General features: G+C 30.4%; 2 protein-coding genes across 3 annotated transcripts in view; one reads left to right on the plus strand and one right to left on the minus strand.

Annotated features, from left to right (window-relative positions):
* The window catches only part of LOC148279238 (tRNA N6-adenosine threonylcarbamoyltransferase, mitochondrial-like), a 250,509-nt gene that overhangs the window by 192,665 nt on the left and 38,094 nt on the right, over window positions 1–19,750 (minus strand). The window lies entirely within an intron of this gene.
* Window positions 705–18,175, plus strand: Cds (CDP-diacylglycerol synthase). Of its 2 annotated transcripts, XM_088230253.1 has the most exons (11): window positions 705–953; window positions 1,090–1,214; window positions 8,855–8,951; window positions 10,558–10,734; window positions 11,476–11,668; window positions 11,815–11,981; window positions 12,152–12,304; window positions 12,821–12,952; window positions 14,051–14,185; window positions 15,094–15,230; window positions 17,911–18,175. In XM_088230253.1, exons 1-10 carry the CDS (start codon window positions 879–881, stop codon window positions 15,181–15,183), a joined length of 1,344 nt encoding a protein of 447 aa, XP_088086379.1. In that variant the 5' UTR covers window positions 705–878; the 3' UTR covers window positions 15,184–15,230; window positions 17,911–18,175. The 2 variants fall into 2 exon arrangements, with proteins under 2 accessions (XP_088086379.1, XP_088086378.1); XM_088230252.1 differs by lacking the exon at window positions 17,911–18,175 and having other exon boundaries at window positions 15,094–15,437.

The following is a 19,750-nucleotide window of genomic DNA, read 5'->3' on the forward strand; positions in this document are numbered from 1 at the left end:
TTTATTCAGCTGATCTCCAAATAAGTTTTAACACTTTGAAATAAAATTAAACATTACAAACCAACAAATAATGCGATTTTCATCATAAGTTTATAAAAATTTAGCGAATTGATTGATTTCCGAAATAAGTGGTTTTGCTTGTCTCGTTCGTGCGCTGTCTGCAGTTTTTTATTATTTTGGCCAAGTTTAACATCCATATTACTGTCATTTTTGTCCTAGTCTTTTAAGTTGGGCCATGAAATTTAACAAATATCAGACTTGTTTCAAAATACAGTTTAAATGTTCCAAGCGTGGTTTTTCCCCTTTTGAAAAATCATTATTTTTACTCAAATCAGTGCCGGAACGGCGTTCCGTCACATTGTTTACAAGTGATAATTGAAGTGAACTAGTCAAAAATCTTAACTTACCTTTAATTTCAATCAAATATATTTCGGCTATCTTTATACCATACCTTATGATTTCAAAACAGTTTATCATAAATCACAGCTAAGCCAAGGATAAATTTTTATAATCAAGAACCGAATCAAACTTTTGTTGAATTTATGAACCAAAAAACGAAAGTTTTATTGCAAAAATGACTCTACATAAATTATCCGTAATAATAGGAAACTGCGCCCACGCCTATAAAACCTAACATATATATTTAAAAAATTCAATTCGAACATAATATTTTTTTCTTCTGGTAGCACTGATAAATGGTTATTGATTTTCCGTTTGACAGCCAAAGAGCCAAACGACTGGAAATTTCGCAGTCATGTTGTTTACATTGTGTTAGTTGAGTGCATATATTATTAGATAATATAGAAGCGTATTAATTTTCCGGGTTAATGCCTTAATCATATTTATTTGACGGTCTCATAAAGACGAAGTGCATTAAAATGTCCGAAATTCGTCAACGACGACCCGAAGGTGATATGGAAGAAAAGGGAGATACTGCTGGAGAATCAGACCATGTAAGACAAGAGCAGCTGATTGTATTTTTTCTGTTTCGCATTATTTTGTTTTCATTAACATGGAATATTATTTAAAGATTATCTAAACCGGTTTTTCGCCGATAAATTTTTTAAATTTTATTTCCGATATTCGCAGTTTGATTCAGAGGAAGAAAAAACTCTAGAAGAAAAATATGTTGATGAAATGTCGAAAAATCTGCCTCAGGGTACAGATAAAACTCCCGAGGTGCTAGATGGAGCTCTGTCTGGTCTATCTGCAAGGTATGTTTTCAAACAAAATATTTCTATAAATAGAATTAAAATCTTTTGTGTCTTTGGCCGTGTTATTAGCTTGAATCAATTGTTTATCTGTGAAAAATCTGTAAAGAATTTCAAACTTACTAATATTATTTGCTTAATAGTATGCTATTTTATGCAAAATAAGGCCACACCAATTTAGAAATAAACCTGTTTTATGAATATCTCAGTCAGTTATGTTTTAAAGGCAAGTTGTTAATGCTATATTGTATTTCATAGTCGACAGAGAGGGTTTGATATTATGATAAAAGCTGCTTGTTTGTCTTACGTAGGGTTGTCTGCAATTTAAGAATGGATGTGTCAAGGTCCTGTAAAAAATCAGATTTTTTTTGGCATTTCTCAATACGAATACATTATTTTCTCGATTAATCAGTTTCAAGGTTAGCTGTTTTAATTTATGTTTGTGATGTTTTTTGTTTTTTTTATATATCCTTTTCGAGTCCAAGGCCATTTGTAAAGTTAGAAAATTTTCTCTATTTTTATGTATTGTATGATGATTAATGTAATTGGACCACTTTCAAAACAAATATGGCTCGTTAGGGAGGTAATATCAGACATGAAGCTTGAGATTCGATTTTGTCTTGCATTAATCTTATTTCTATAGACATCGATTTAATGTTCATTAAAAACCGTTCTTTTATTATTTTGAAACTATGTATGTTTCTTTCTTTTCCGAAAATAAACACAGTTTTGAAATAGTGTAAATTACTATTTGACAGATCGATAGGGATTTTAACAAAAGATAGAACACCTCTTTTTGAGAAGGAAATATGACCCTTTAATTATGCCTGAACTTCCATATTTCCGTTTTAGTTTACAAAGATTTGGACATACTTTAAATGTCGGTTGTGAGACAAACCCGATCAATTAGTTTTGACATAACAAAAAAGGAATAATGATAAAGAATAGTCTAGGGCTTTTGAACATACTAAAATATGACACATTAAATAGTAAACATAAGTCAACTTATTGTTATATGGGTTATTATTCATATATTCCATTATTTTGTTGTACTTAACTGTACCTAACTTAAATATCCACCTCTCATACGTATAATGCCATTTTCCACAAATTGTCAATTTCGAGTTTTTAGTGTATTTTGTCTACATATTATTATTATATCTTTAGTTCCAACGAAAAAAAAAAAAAATATTTTGTCTATAGTCGCATTTTTTGGGATACATATTGTCATATCTCATATTTTTTAGAAAGTAAGTATACCATGTTTTTTTTATTTTTAAATAGCATTATTTTATATATTTTTTCCAAAATGAATCCAGCTTATGTAAAAATTAAAGGATTAAGCTAACTAGACCGCAAAAATGTGATTTGGCCTTCTGAAACGTAATCTTCACTTCGTGCAATTGAATCTCCAACAACAGATTCATCGTATAGTAACCAAAGCCCATATTTGCAAGAAAAACAGCAAAATGCTTGATAAAACAAACCATCATATTAATTTCATCTTATTTATTTGATTTTAATACCAATATTCATTAATTTTTATAATACACAGAATAACCTATATTATCGTTAGTGCTTCTTAAAATTATATACATCGTTTGTGAGTATCAAATAATTATCGTTGGTTTTTTTTTAAAGAAAAAAGAAATATTGGCGTTCTTATGATTTACCCAATTATTTAATTTTGAGGGCCATTTTCAAATGTTACACGTACAATATATTTTTTTTCAAATAATCTCGTTAAAATGTTGTATGTCATTCATACAATATGTTACTTCTAATAAATTAAATAAAATAATAAAAGCGAGTGATATGTTATTATATGTTATTGATTAACAATCAACAAATTCGAAATAATTAGTGGCTAGTTTCATCGCTTTCGCGACATCTTGGTCCTGAGACTGGTATCTTTACCATAAAATGAAATTAATGTATGTTTTTATAAAGAAACCATAACTACTGGAGTACTGGAGGAGGATCAGTACTCGGACCACTTCTCTATCTCCTGTACACCAAAGATATAGAGAATATTATCAAAGAATGTGGATTGTGGTCTCACTGCTATGCAGATGATACGCAGATTTATTTTTATTGTAAACCGAGCGAGAGAAATGTGCTTGTTGATTTGATTAATGGATGCTTTGAGAAAATAGGAAACTGGATGGCTGAAAAAAGACTAACACTTAATCCATCTAAAACGGAACAGCTATTGATTGCTTCAGCCAGACGACAGAATTTGATCCAGGATACGGCACTACCCGATGTAAGGAGTACCGCTTTACCCACCGTTAAACTACTGGGTCACCCTTAATTCTGACCTTTCTCTTGACGCTCAAATTAGTAGAACGATAAGTTCATGCTTTTACCAGCTGAGACAGATTAAATGCATACGCAAAAATTTGCCAGTTGATGCTGCCCGTCAATTAATAAATGCGTTTGTAGTGTCTAGAGTCGGTTATTGTAATGGTATCTACGCAGGTCTACCGATGAATAAAATGACTCGCCTACCGGCTGTATTAAATGCCGCAGCGAGACTTATTTTTGGAATCTCTAAATTCAGTCATATCACTCCAGAATATCTAAGGAACTCTGCATTCCAGATGAACTAGCTGACAGACGTCTTACGCTTAGATCAGCTACATCTACGTCGAAAGGAAAAGTTATTATTCCTCTACGCAAACAGCGCACTAAATTCGGCGAACGTGCATTTGCGGTCGCAGGCCCTACGGCATGGAATGCTCTCCCAGCAGAAATCCGAAATTGTGAGAGTGAAGTGATGTTTCGGAAGAAACTTAAAACCCACTTGTTCTCTAAATCATTTGAATAAATTCTTAGCATGTGGTGGAAAAGTAGTATGAAAAAGTACATTATTTTTCTTAAATTAAAAAGTTAAATTTATATCTTTATATAATCACTTTGTAAAGCACCCTTGAGGTATTATAGTACGAAAATGGCGCTATATAAGTTATCCATAATTATTATTATTATTATAACGATAAAGGGTTATACAGTCGAACTCGGTTGTAACGATCTCAGCAATAGCGAGATCTCGGATGTAACATTAGTGACATTTTAGTTCATGGTTTTCTCCATACAATTATTCACTGTTATAACGAGCTACTTCCCGGACATACGGAACAAAAATATTGTCAAAAATTACACAAAACATTTTCAATTGTTAAAAACATCATTCTCAAAATAAAAACCCAAGTGATAAAATCCAAACGGTTGGCTAACGTAAAGGATAAATACCGCCGGGCTTTGGGTTTGGATTTTGTTAATGATAGCTATGTAAGTGTCTAAGTACGTAATTGGATTTTTCGCCGACAATATTGAAAAATGAACTCACATGGTTTTTTAAAAATCTAAGCTTTGTGAACTTAGTAAGTGCCGGTTCGGCACATTGCTACAATTTACAGCTGCTTTTGTAGTTTATGAATGACATGCTTGTTTTGGGGGTTTTTACAGGGTTGGTTTTTTAGATTTTTTTAATGTTCTATGCTTATTTCAATACACAATTAGCATTACAAGTGGGTGATGTCAAATGAGTTCTAGACCAGATCAGTTAAAACTTAACCCCGAATAATAAACATGTCTACTAACAAGAGGAAGTGTCTCTCAATTTGTTAAAAAGTGGCAATTATTTGTGAAATCGAACGTGGCACGAAAAATGTGGAAGTGTGTACAAAGTTTTCTCTATCTTCATCCACAGTGTCAACATTGTGGAAAAATAAGGATATTTATTTGTCTGCATTTAAATCGAATATCACGGACACAAAAAAATTAGAAAGTGTGATCGTACTAATGTCGATGAAGCATTGCTCCAATGGTTTTGTACCCGAAGAAACGCAGGATTTTCCATCTATGGACCATATTTGCTTGTTTACTTAATGAAAATGTGCAATAGCGATTGTATAAAAAAAACATTTCTCGGGTATAACTAGTAATGTTTATAACGAGCAAATTCAATCTGTCCCATCTTCCTCGTAATAACCAAGTTCGACCGCACTATAGTAATTGAATTAAATTAAATTATATTAGTATGAGGGACCTTTTTACAGTTTTACTGGGTAAATATGAAAGTTAAAATAATGTTTTTTTAATGCGTTTAAATACACTTATTGTTGTGGCTCTTCTTTTATCAAGTTCTTGACTATCCCATTCCAGTGAACCTAATGGTAGTCAGTTAGAATGCCACTTTTTTATTTTCACTGGAAATGTTTTATCACTTGTTTTTTTTTCCAAATAAATATCTGCATTTTTATGATTTACCAAAATATTTCGATTTTGGGACATTTTCTTTTAGTTGTAAATAACCATGTTAGAACGGGAAACAAGTTGTAAAAGAGCTGGGATAGAACCTCCGACCTCAGATCCATGCATCCGCATCACACAATGGTATCACTACCCGTTTCTATTATTTGTTATCTGCAATTTATCGCAGTTGAGTATAAATTAATGATTCATTTAATAAATGTTCTACGTAAATAAAATAACAAAATAATGCAAAATAAACAAGCAACAGATGCCCAGAGGAACAGTAAAAGATGGTCTTAAGTGATAACCTAGCATATAAATGTTAATTGAACTTAATGGCTATGATCGGTGATGGTCAGTGGCAATAACTTCAGGGGGTGCAAAAGGTGATTTATTTATTGTACAGCGCGCTTGAGGTGATTTTCACAAAAATGGCGCCATATAAATTATCCAAACATATATATATATATATATATATATATCCCTCAATATTTTATATAATGCATACGTTTGCAGCCATCTTGAGTTTGCTTCTGTTGTTTGGAATCCTCGATATACAATTTATATATCACAACTAGATAGTATACAGAATAGATTCCTTAAACTTCTGGATCGTAAATCTCATACTTATTTTGACTTTTACGAAGACTCTTCATTCTTTCATAGTTTAACTTCCCTTACTAAACGTAGAAGAATTTCTGATCTGTCTTTCCTCCATTTTAAATAATTTTATCAATAGTCCATATATTTTAGAGCGTATTTCAATAAACTGTCCTGTAAAGTCAACTCGACAAGTAATTTTTTTTATAATTCATTCCCCAAAAAAATTTTTGTTCAAAACTCATTTATTTATCGTAGCTGCTCCAAATTAAACTTACTTTGTCCCCATTTAGATATTTTGAATACTGTAAAATGAAACACCTGTCAATGTGTAATATGTTTATTTTCCTTTAATTATGTTCATGTTATTATCATATTAAAATTTTGAATCGGTCAACTAAATTATGGAAATCCCTCTCTTCCACTCCTCCACTCTATTTCCTCATCCCCTAACCCTCCTATGTGCTCTTTTTTTCTCTTGTATTATATATTTTTTTTTATTTACTAACTAATGAGTTGATATAATGATATTTTAATGAGTTTAAGTATTTTATTTTTAGTGTCCCATTCTTCATGAATGTGATTTTTGTCAATTATCATTTCTGAAAAGCAAAGGGTAAAAAGTCATTATTAAAAATATATAAACTGTTGTTCTTCCTGAATACATAAAAATAAAAAATATATAAAAAAATAAAAATAATGAACACTTCTATGTTTTGTCTCACCATTTGAGCCGGTTTAAGCTTCTCCCTCTAATATCAGTACTAAATGGAATTTATTTGATAGCTAATTTTCAAATGCACTTTTTAGCCTTGTCGGATTAGTACGGGGCGTGTGACGTGGGGTTTTCAGGCGGCGCGGGAAAGCGGCGTACCGAGCAAGTAGAGGCAAAAGTATTTTATATTATTGTATGTGGTAAAGATAAGGGGATAAACAAACGTGTGTAGATTTTATTATATATTGTTAGATGCATTATTTCTGAAATTATTGGGAGTGCGTTGCGCTCCTTGCTCCCTAGCGAGAACCGTCCCTGGCTTTGATATCGTATTCATTGTTGATACATTTTTAAATTTTTTTTTAAAGAAATGTTTGCGTTCTTATTATTTACCCAAATTTTTCATTTTGACTGCCATTTTCAACTAGTTGTAAATAACTCACTATTAGAAAATAGTGCAATATCAAAGCCATATGTATCACTTTTCAACCTAGATATTATTATGTATGTTTGGGATTAGTTTGAATAATCTTTATAAAGTGTGTTTTGTCAGGTAACCTTATGTGAGGTTTATTATTTTTAATTATTCTGTCATTATTCCCGAAGATAAATTGGTGTCAAAAAGAATAACCCTTATTTTACTGAAGTAGTAAAATGTACTTATCCAAATATCACTCACTTTGTTATCTGTTAACGTAGCGCAGGATACATACGGTGAAACTGAATCAGTTTTAGGAATCACTGGACTGTGTACAGTTTGAGTAGGGATTGTATAAATATAATAAATTATATGTAATCTAAAGCAATTAAATATCATGTTCCTTAGCATAATTGCTCTATGTTAAGTTTCATCTTTGTTTTTTCTGTTAAGTTTTTTATGAATAGAAATTTATAATTGCATTTTATCAGTCATTTATGTCTGAATACGTTGATTTGCTCTGTATTCTACTTAAATTAGTATAGTCTTCTTTCATATCTTTATTACGTATACTCTGACTAATATCATGCCCTGGGAATTTCATGTTTGCATTATGTAACATTACATTCAGTGGGTTATGTAGGTACTTTGTTATCTAATATCACTTTCCTGCTAATAATAATTGAATCCATTTATGTTTCACAATGTACGTTAGGCTGGGTCATTTTTTTTTCTTCTACTTTCTTAAGGGGCACAGCGATAAAAGGGTGCTAAATGATCTCAAAATAACTTATTTGAAATGTGATTACATTATAATAAGTCCAACTGGACAGTACTTTGAATCATAAATATAAAACCAGTTTTTTACAATAAATCTTCGAATTTTGGAAACAGCGGAAGCAAATTTGTACACCTAAATATGAATAAAGTTTTATGTTGACTTATTAAATATAATGATGCTCTTACCACTTATCGAACATTATTGACGCATAAAATAATAATGTAGTATGTTATGTAATTTTTGTATTTATTATAGGTAAAAAGATTATCTTTGCTCACAAAAAATGTGTGGCATGACTAGACTTTTATTATTCATATAAAAATGATGTCAAGCATTACAGATACTATTGATATACAATATTTGGTGTATTTCTTGTTTGTCAACTGATTAGGATGATAAAGTATTTAAATTTATATCGATCACCTGATTTAGATCACTCTCATATGATACCTGTTTCCTAATGTTAAGAATTTACAATGCAATATTTTACATTATTTTAAAGAGAAGAGTTGAGAAAAGTGGATGTTCAAACATAATTAGAAATATGAATTTTACTTCGTGCGTAAAGTTGCCACTTAAACCAGCCAATGACAAGTAATAAGCCTTATAAATGCCTAGACTTAAAATACTGTTAAAATAGAAACAGCTAAAAATATTCATGATGCAAAGATTCAGAAAATGAGATGGACCGATCAAATTCAGCAAATACTTGAAAATGATTGGAATAAAATCAGCAACTACTTTCTGTCTGTATTCAAGAAGATTTGTGTGTGGTGTGGTGTTCTGTCCTCGCTGCGTTCCTCTATGGGTGAACGTCGCGGCGGCCTGTTATTTGTTGGTAATAATGAGCATTTTCTTTATGTTTATAGATGGAGAAATTGGGTTATTCGAGGTATATTTACTTGGCTAATGATAGCCGGATTCTGCTTACTTATTTATGGAGGTCCATTGGCTCTTATGGTTATTGTAAGTTACCAAATATGTACTTATTTATAACCTCATAACTGAGCAATTATCAATTTTCCTTCTATATTCATATGTGTTAAATTATAGTTATTTTAAAATGTTATCTTATAATGATTTCTATATTACACAATTGTATCATTATATTAATTACGTTGATATTTGTCCCCCATTATTGTTAGGTAAATGAATATATTGAAATTAGTCATGTAGAATCAAAATATATTAGTCCCGCCGACTCAAAATACCAAATGTAATTATAGCTTTATTTGTTTGGTTTACAATGTAAACACATCTCAAAAAACATTTCTTTGTATATTTATGTTTCTAAATCCATCCATGATTTATATTGTATACAATTTACTACAAGAAATATGAATTTTTCCAGCTGAAATATATATTATGTAATTAACATATTTTTTAATCTTTGATTAGTTTGGGCTTCGATGTTCTTTTGAGTAATGGCAATAGCTTATCTCAAGTACTACTTAATGTCTGATTGAATTTAGATACATATTTAATTGATACATCTGTACAAATATTTTTTCAATAAAACTTAAAAATAAATTAATCTTATTGTACAGGCGCCATGGTGCAGTTGGTTAGACGTCCAACTGTGAAACTGGCATCGCTGGCTCGATTCCCGCCAGTTACAAGAAGAAAATCCAAGAAAGATTTTTTCCTCAATTGGTCTTGGTGTTGTGGTGTATTTTTCATTACTTCCTTTCATATCCTCTCTATTCCATCTGCTGACAAGCTTCAAAATAGAGGCTTAGCGGGTTATTCCTTTAAAAAATATATATATATGTTAGTAAATATTAGTATGTAGCTACTTACCGAAAAGTGGTAAGTGGTTAAATACTAATATTTACTACACTATTACACTTTTCGGTAAGTAGCTAAATACTAATATTTACTAACATCAATTAAAATGATTTACCACAAAATTAATGCTTTGAACAAGAAATTAATCTAACTTATTTATAAGGGATAGATTTGAACTTGCACTTAATCTGGTTGGTTTTATGTTCATGACCCCGATGAATCTCTACAACTGTAGTAGTCGTTATACTTTGATGGCTTCAGTTATTCTCTGGAAATGATGGGAAAACTGTAAATAGAGGGCATTAGTTATTTCTTGATATAAAAGGAAATTATTTTTTTTTATTGTTAATATACTAAATCAAAATTTTATTGTATTTTTTATGTATCGTATTATCATCACTACGATTTTTCAATTACTCCGCGCCTGACGTCACTACTCTATATTTTATTTCTGGATGCTTTCTTGTCTATTAGTTTGTGTTAAATTAAATCTCATTTCTTGTGTTTCATCTTATCTTTTGTATTATAAATAAAAAGCTAATATAACATAAAAATTATGCTGTGCTTATGCACCATTATAATATTATTTATATAAGGGAAATGAAGAAATTATGTAGTGTAAACTTTTCACAATATTTATGAAAATAAGAAGCTCTCCATTGATAATTTAATGTAATCTTATAAAATGTGTAATTTAATAATAGTGTAATTTATTGTAGTGATATATATGTATGTACATCATTTGTTTGAAAAGTAGAATTTACAAAATTATTTTTGCTTCCAGACACTTTTGGTTCAAGTTAAATGCTTCGAGGAGATAATCAACATCGGCTATGCTGTGTACAAGATCCACGGCCTTCCCTGGTTCCGTTCTCTCTCCTGGTACTTCCTCGTAGCATCCAATTACTTCTTCTATGGAGAGAATCTGGTCGCTTATTACGGAGTGGTTATAAGCAAGACTGTAAGATATATTTTATCAACTATACTGTGCATTTCAATAGAGCGTTGTCACATAAAATATAAACGGCTGAAAATATGAAATTACATTTGAACTAATTATTGTGCCATTATCAGGCATTAAGAATTAAATTTTAGTGCCCATTTATTAAAATCATCCATCATCATCACCATTTCCTTTTCGCACCTAATGGTTCATAGGGAACTGCATTGGTATACCAATCGCATCATATCTTGATAATTTTTGCTACATGAAGGTAAGATGATCAGTCTTAAGCTTCAGGTACCAGTCCAGAGACTATGAAATATTATGGTGTGAAAACGCCCTTTTAAATAAATATTTCATTTCAACCATGTCGGGAATCGAACCCGAGACCTCTTGCATGGTAGGCGAACGTTCTGACCACTACACCACGAGGCCGACATTTATCTATTAAATATCTAATAAAATAATAATTACTAAATATATTCATTTTAAATATCATATTATTTGCATGTGAAGATTTAGTACTATAAGAAATTGGATTTTAAAATTGTTTCTTAAAACAATATGAGCACTCAAATGTAAATAATTTTAAATTTTTCATTCCTTATTAATATATACACCAACATGTTTATGATGTTTCTCTTATTTTGCAGATAATGTTCAATATTTTAGTAAAACATGTTTTGCAAGGACAAAAAGCATTTACTCAGTTTAAGGTTTCAAAATATTTTTATAGTGTTTTTGTCCCACCTTTTCCAGGAATATTTACGCATGCTAGTCAAGTACCACCGATTTTTCTCCTTTTCCCTGTACTGTGTGGGATTTGTGTGGTTTGTTCTAAGTCTCGTGAAGAAATATTACATGAAACAATTCAGCCTATTTGCCTGGACACATGTCGCTCTACTCATTGTGGTTACGCAGAGTTATTTCATTCTTCAGAACATTTTTGAAGGTAAACATATTAATCGTAATTTTTGATTATAAGTAGTATAGTTATAATAAAATAAATATTAGTTATAATAAAATAAATTAAAATCAACTGCGTTGAAACATAGGCGTATTAAAATGTTATAAATTTAATCTATTTTTGGATTTCAGGTCTCATTTGGTTCATCGTACCTGTCTCAATGATTGTTTGCAATGATGTGATGGCTTATGTATTCGGATTTTTCTTTGGAAAGACACCATTAATCAAGTTAAGCCCTAAAAAGACATGGGAAGGTTTTATCGGAGGTGGAATTTCTACCGTTATATTTGGATTGTTTGTAAGTATAGCTGCACTTCAACTTTTGACGACTGAGTTAGTTTGAACAATTCAAATTTGTTAGAAATAATAGACGAAAAATACTTAAATTTACAAATTTGTGGTTAGTTTATATTTTGTATACATGTCATTGTATATTATGTACATTTTTAATATATTCATTTTTGACAGATCTCATACTTCATGTGCAAATACCCCTACTTTGTTTGCCCAATTGAATACTCCGAGACTCTGGATAAAATGACCATTGATTGCGAACCATCTTATCTCTTCCAACTACAAGAATATGTCCTTCCGGAATCCTTTGGAAGTTTGTTTAAAGTTGTAAGTATACGAACATTGTGAACGCTTTTATCAATTATCATCATCATTCTCCTATCCACATCCGGTGGCGCACAAGGCTACATCGGTACACCGAATGCAGCGTATCTCGATCATATGTTACTTGAAGGTGCGGTAATTCGTAAGTCTTACGCATGTCCGGAAACAATGAAATATTGCGGTGTACCACATTTTAAATCAATTTTACCTTGCGAGGATCTCAAGCAAGGTGGGCAAATGGAACCAACCGTTACACTACGAGGCAGACTTATCTCAACGTCGACAAGCCGAAAACACTAGTCTGGTGTTTTAGTTCTATTTCACACAAAGACCCGTATTCTCTATTCGGCCTGGACACGAGAGAAAATCAATTATGCAAACCTTCATCTTTAACATATTTTTTTGTAAACTCGAACAAGACAATATATTTAAGACAATAAAAATCCTACAAATCAAAAAAATATGCTTTATATTAATGTTATTTTGTTATTGTAATCAAAAATATTTTATTTTTTTTAGATGGGCTTAAAGGAGTCATTTATGCTGTATCCATTCATGATCCATTCTCTCTCGTTAAGTGTATTCAGCAGTGTTCTTGGCCCATTCGGCGGATTCTTTGCTTCTGGCTTCAAACGTGCTTTCAAAATCAAGGTAAGTCCTGACTTGTACTACATTGTTTTTTTTTAATTGTCGATTGACAAAAGTACTCACACAGAAGAATAAATATATAATTAATATTGGACTCAGTGTAATAACTATTAGACATGTAAAAATCAGGTTTTATGTGTCCCAATTAAATGAAATTAATGTAAAATATGGGGTGTAAATAAAGCTTACCTCGTATTTTTTAAATCTTACATTCTACAAACATTTGGACCAACTTTAAATATTATAATGAAACCAACTGGTTCAAGAAGAAGCGTAAAATTTGGAAAATTGTTTTCACGGATCGCCTAGCATGTGAAATAACTCGATTGAAATCTTCACAACAATGCAGGTTTCAGCTCTTTAACGCCATGAAAATCAACAGATGGAGGAATTGAAGAAATACGGATGTTCAAACATAGGCACCATGGTGAATGTTACACAGTATGTAAAGTGGCCACTTAAACCAGACAATGACAGGTCGTAAACCCTGTAAATGCCTAGGCTTCCATATTTTCTTCTCTCAAATGTTCTTCATCTCTGTTGTAATTTGTCATAAATATGAAAAATGTATTCCTCTTTCTCTACAGTTGATTTCCATTTATGTTAAATGTACGAATATATACATAATTCATGTAGTAGATTATTTGAACTTTGACTTTTGTCTTTGGTAAATTTGAATTTTGAATAATGTTTCATTTTGAACAGTTTGAATTGAAGAGTAAAGACATATTCATTCACATGTTTAGTTTTGACATTTTCAGAATTTAGAGTAGTTGGCCAATATAATAATTTTGCTGTTAATCCTCAAGGGGTATAAAATGATTCAACAGATATTTTAGCAGTGGTAAAAACCTCACTGAGGAAATACGAAAGTCCAGTCATTTACAGGACTTATTATCTGTCCCTGGCTAGTTCAAATGATAATTTTTTAAGCTGTGTAACATTCACCACTCTGCCTATGTTTAAATATTCATATTTTTTATTCTTCGATTTGTTGATTTTTAAATGACTACGATAATTCAGTCACGCCGTTATTATTTTTCAGACTCCTGTGGTAAAAATTTTGCATCTCAAATTTGTAATTAATTGTATCTTTTCTAGGACTTTGGTGATATAATCCCTGGACATGGCGGCATTATGGATCGTTTTGACTGCCAGTTTTTGATGGCTACATTTGTAAATGTCTACATTTCAAGTTTCATCAAGATTGCCACTCCTCAAACACTGTTACAACAAGTAAGTATATTAGTAACTATAATATTGAATCCTAAAATATTGACAAAATTTCAACGGGATATGGAAGTTTAGTTACTTATTTATATTTGAAACATTAGCTTTATGGTCAATCATTGTAACTACATAGCAATATATAAATCGGGTTGTGGTCCCGTAGCTAGGGTTGCAGACTCGCGGATCAAAGGTCCGAGGTTCAAACCCCACTCTTCCCTAACTTGATTCCCATTTTCTAATAGTGAATTATTTACAACTCGTTTAAAATGGTCACCAAAATTGAAATAAATTGGGTAAATTATAGGAACGCTAATATTTCTTTAAAAAAATACATATATTTATTTTTCTTTCTATTCTATCCTACTAACATAATTGTTAAACAGTTTTTCTAACTATCTAACTGTGAAATCGACAACTATGCCTTTATTGCATAAACTTACTGGTTGAAAAATGACAATTCAAAAATGTGTTAAATAGAAAAATGACTCCCTAAGCTGTGTGTTATATGACCCACCCATGTGAATTATTTTAAACTAGCAGTGATTAACACACATTCTTTTTCGTTCCGAAGATATATTTACAATAAATTGATGTGTATTATGTCAGACATGATATATTTGACCCCTCACAACAAAGTTCATGAAAAGATATGTGACCGGTTACTTTAGTTTATATGCATTTTTAGGTACTAAATGTATTTTATATGAATCATATTTTTTTTAATATTTGTATCGCATGTTTTTAGTTTTATTTTCTACATAATATATATGAATGTTCATGGAACTATTTATTTCAGGATAGTTTCTAATTTAATATTAATTATCGAGGAAATTTTATAATAAATATTATAAAATCAATAAATATGTGTATCTTGTTGATATTTGCTATCTTATGTATGCTATCTTATATTGCAGGTTTTTGCTTTAAAACCGGAACAACAGTTGGAGCTGTTCTACAGCCTTCAGGAAACTTTGGTGAAGAGGAATATTCTGGATGTGCAATAAATATTACGTTTCTTTTTCCATGGCCCATATTCTTACCTGAAAATTAGGTTAATAGTCAATTTTTCATCATGTTATTTGTAGAGGTAGTATTAGTCTTCTCACTTTATAAATATAGTTTAATTATTATATTTGTCAAAATCACATTAGTCTTTATATGCCATTTATTTTATGTAAAACTAAAACTTGTAATTTAGAGTAGATGAATAAATTTTATTTTAAGGCAATGGTAAATATAAAACTTGGTAAAATTGTCAGTACTTCTTTAATTTAATTTTAATAATTTGATTATTCAACAGTAAAAAGATTGAGTTACCGTTTTACTTATCAAGTATTAGGGTAATTAAAACTAGTAAATCTAACATTCCTCGCATGTTCATTTTTTGCTGAACTGTTTATAATGTATTTTTTATATATTTCAATACATATTTATTTTCTAGTTGCATTCTTTATTTTTTCACACAATTTTACTGTTACATAATGTGTCGTCGGTCGGCGTGCATTACCGCCAAACTACTAAATCAACCTTTCTCAGGAGACAGAAAAAACTGTGATTAAAATCAAATCTAACACATTATTTACTCCGACCCGTGGTGCTTACCGATCTTCAGAAAGATAGCCTACTATTGGTCCCACGCGTATCATATGATTAGGAAATATTCAATCAGCGTTACAAATCCCCCCATGTGAGAATATCGTTTTTGCCAAAATTCTAGATTGACGGTAATGCACGCCAACTGACAATTTATGAAGTTATTTTCCCAACTCTTTATTTTAGTGCATTTCTGTAGTTTTTCAAGCACCAATGAATGATTGAAAAAAAAAGTAACAAATATTTTTTCTATTTAAGTGGCATATTTCCATTATGGTGTTTTACCAATGTCGTGTTAGATGGATGAACATGAGAGACAAATATGTAGATAAGATGTTCAGTAGCATTTGCATGTTGTAGGAAGAGAGAGTAAATATTTAGAAATACATTAAATTGTACTGTGTATATTATGTATTTACTTCTGTTTCATTACACATAATAAATTTATTAGCATTTATTTTGACTGCAAAACATTTATCTTAATTTTTGCTAATTACACTTTTTGGTTTTTAAAAAAAAAAACAATGTTTTTGATTTTAATAAATCATATGAGTGATATTCTCATTGAAGTGAACTTTATATTATGTAGATGTTTTTATGTTTTTAAACTTTATCTTTCTGCTTTAAATTTATATATTTTTTTACTACACACTTCCGTACTAAAAATTCACAATTGGTTTTAAACTATATTTTATGCCATTTCTAAGTGATTCTAAAGAATATTATTAAATGCCCTAGCAAGTAACAATAAAAGTGTTAAAATAAACTCACTTCCCATGTCACATGAAAAATTAATGCATCTAAACATTTACATAAAACACTTACTTGCAACAGTATTTCCAGTAAAGACTATATGTATATTTGTGCGCTTTTAATGATATGTAGCAGGTTGCTATTTATATGTTTGTACTTATTTTTAGTTCCTTTGTAATTAATGAGTTATATGTTTTGTTCAATATTTTTTTAGGAACATACATGGTGTGTCCGGAATGTAATGTCAGTGAGTCAATTACAAAGAAGTTATTGAACTTTTAGTTACAACACATCAAAATTCTTCAAAATAGGCTCCTCCGCATTTAATGCCTGGAAAAATCCTCCAGCGATTTTTCCAGGCATCAAATGCGCCACGGTAGGCCTCCTCGAGAATGCTCCTTAAGGTCGCGGTATAAGCTGCTTGGATCCAAGGGGATTAAGAAATTAGTTCTTTGGCCAGGTAGTTGGTGACGAGGAAGGCACTGCGGGCCGGCGCGTTGTCATGAAACAACTTCCAGTCGTCTGCGATGTCCGGCCGGATGCGTTGAATCCTCTGTTTCAGTATTTGTAGCACTTCGACGTAAAATTTAGCTTTCACAGTTGTACCAGGTGATACAATCTCATGATGGACTAGTCCTTTGATATTAATTGTTCGTGCCAGATTTGAAAACCAATTGACTAGATTTATCTGGGAATAAATGTAATGAGCATCGTCTTGATTTTGGATCTGCTCAACCCGGCCTTGGGGCGAGGGGACGCCGAGCTTTTGCCGATCCAACAGAGCATCTTCTTTAATGGCTGTCTTGATCATTTGAACAATTTCCGCTGCAGTCTTGTCAAATCTGATGCAAAACTTGATCACCATCCTTTGCTCTACCGAGGACTGCATTTTGATTTTTATTCAAGTTCCCCAACAAACTTCCCCTGAAACGCCTGTCCTCACTCTCTGGATGGCCGGAGAAAACTGACAGACCCAGCGTTCGATAGCTGACTTCCCCCACTACCATTCTCAACCGGTCCACTCGCGCTTCGACGCATAGTTGCGTAAAAAAAAATCACTGACATTACTTTCCTCCGGACACACCATGTATATTGATTTCCAATTAAGTTCAGTATTTTCCATTTTTGTAATAAATATGCATATTACGTATTTAGATTTATACAGATAAATATTTTTTTACTAAACATGCAGAGCATAATATTCAATTCTTATGAATGATTAAATTTCTAATATATTTTGTTCTGTTTGAGTGCATTATTTTGTTAATTAATTGACTGTTTTTGTTGATTCTTGGACTTAAGTTTTTTGAGAGTTAATCGCTTATAGCGATTCCATGATTTTTAGTTTATGTGATAATAAAATGATTTATGAATTCTTCTTTCAGTTATCCTTGGAATTACTTAAATAAATTGAAAAACTCTTACACGTCTTTCGGAATTGGTTGAATAATATTTTTTAATTTAGTTTATTAGTTTTTTTATTGTGGTTTAAAATTTAAATAATGCTGGAACTAATCCAATAATGGTATTGGTATGGCAGTTCAGTGTTACAACACAAATTATAGTTTACGAAAATCTTATGGATTGAAATTTATATTTTATTTTGTCATCTATTGCAAAGATTTTTCTGAATACATAACATGTATACATCTTCATGTCTTTTTTCTCACTTTTCATGCATCACTCTCATATTTCAAAGATGTATTTAAAATTGTACGTAGGTAATTTTTTTATGAAAGGAATTAAATCTTCAATTTATAATTACACGATTTTTCCCACTATTTTGATTCCGATTCTTAATTTTGCCGGATGCTTTGGACCATTGTAAAGAACATATAAACATACCAGATGTGTATGAATGTATGTAGCATGAAAGTTGCTAGTACAAATGAGTTTATTTTGTTATTGTTAAATGTGGACATATATTTTATGATTACTTTAATTGAATTGTTTACAATGTTTTATCGATCAACTACTTTTTGTTAAGAATATTTTATTTTGATTTATCAAAATGATTTCATTTTGGCTATTCTTATGAAACTAAATATATTTTTTTAAATAATAACTTTTATGTTGTCTTATGGATAAAGATTTTCCCTAGATGAGTTGTTATATAATAATTAAATTAAAATTAAAAATGACTTAAAATAAAATTTATATGTGTGCAACATCAGATAAAAATCCTAACATTTTCCATGAAATTAAATACGTTTTTGATGTTAATTTGATTTGTTTCTGTAAATTTTAAAAATATCGGATCATTTTTAACTTTTAATATTATTAATTAAAATCTATTCAATATAGTGACAGTAAAAATATTTGTCTGGGTTACTAGCTCTCCTAAAATTATGGTTATCTTGATAAAGGATAATTAATTTAGCAATACTGTGATTTGGAAGATATGTCACCATATCACTTAATATACACAACAAAATTCAATGCAAACAGTAAAATATTACAATTTGTGATCATTTATAACGAGTACGTATATGTAATATTTTTTATATATTGATGTTACATTAATATGGTTGTCAAATCATATTCAGAGGTCACAATTATTTATTTTTATGTTTAATTTTTGTATAAATATATAAAAAAATACCTTTTCTTGTACTTCAGATACCCAGGTATGTTTTAAAATATAATTTTGTGTATTGAAACCAAATTCTGAAATTCATTTTCAGTGAAAAGAAATATGTTAATTTATTTATCACTAGTTTATTTAAGCTAGTTAAGGTAAAGTATAATAATTTTACATGTTAATGTAATTAATATTGTAAATTATATAAAAGCAGATGTGTGCATCTGTATCGTATCGTGAGTAGAGATTGTCACCCTTTACATACTGTCTTGACCTATAAAAATGTTTCTCGTAGAGTAAAAAAAAACATTTTGATTAAGTAGTCTAGGTGTTTATTGATATATATTTTTGATTTTGTTAGAATAGATCTATTTAGAAGTCATATTAAAATTAATATTTTTAGATTTTATCCATTCAGGTATGTCAAATCTATACTTTTTCACATAGGTGATGAATTTTAGATAAATTGTATTTAAAAATACCTGTGTAGGTATTTTATTTGATGTATGTAGATACCTAAATTGTTTGATTGTCTTGTATGTTATGCAATGTCATATTTATGTTTTTCCCTTTTCAATTGGGATTGATTTCAGCTGACTAGAATTTCTTTGACTCGAATAGAAGATTATTGTAAATTTGTTTTT

The sequence above is a fragment of the Micrasema longulum genome, unplaced genomic scaffold (assembly GCF_059751315.1).
Source record: "Micrasema longulum isolate JH-2025_06_02 unplaced genomic scaffold, ASM5975131v1 h1tg000744l, whole genome shotgun sequence".
Lineage (NCBI taxonomy): Eukaryota > Metazoa > Arthropoda > Insecta > Trichoptera > Brachycentridae > Micrasema > Micrasema longulum.

Excerpts from the sequence above, each read along its gene's own strand:
- Cds (XM_088230253.1), top strand. The coding sequence starts at position 879 with ATGTCCGAAATTCGTCAACGACGACCCGAAGGTGATATGGAAGAAAAG. Across the intron at positions 954-1,089 it reads CTGCTGGAGAATCAGACCAT|TTTGATTCAGAGGAAGAAAA; the intron begins GTAAGACAAGAG and ends CGATATTCGCAG. Across the intron at positions 10,735-11,475 it reads GAGTGGTTATAAGCAAGACT|GAATATTTACGCATGCTAGT; the intron begins GTAAGATATATT and ends CACCTTTTCCAG.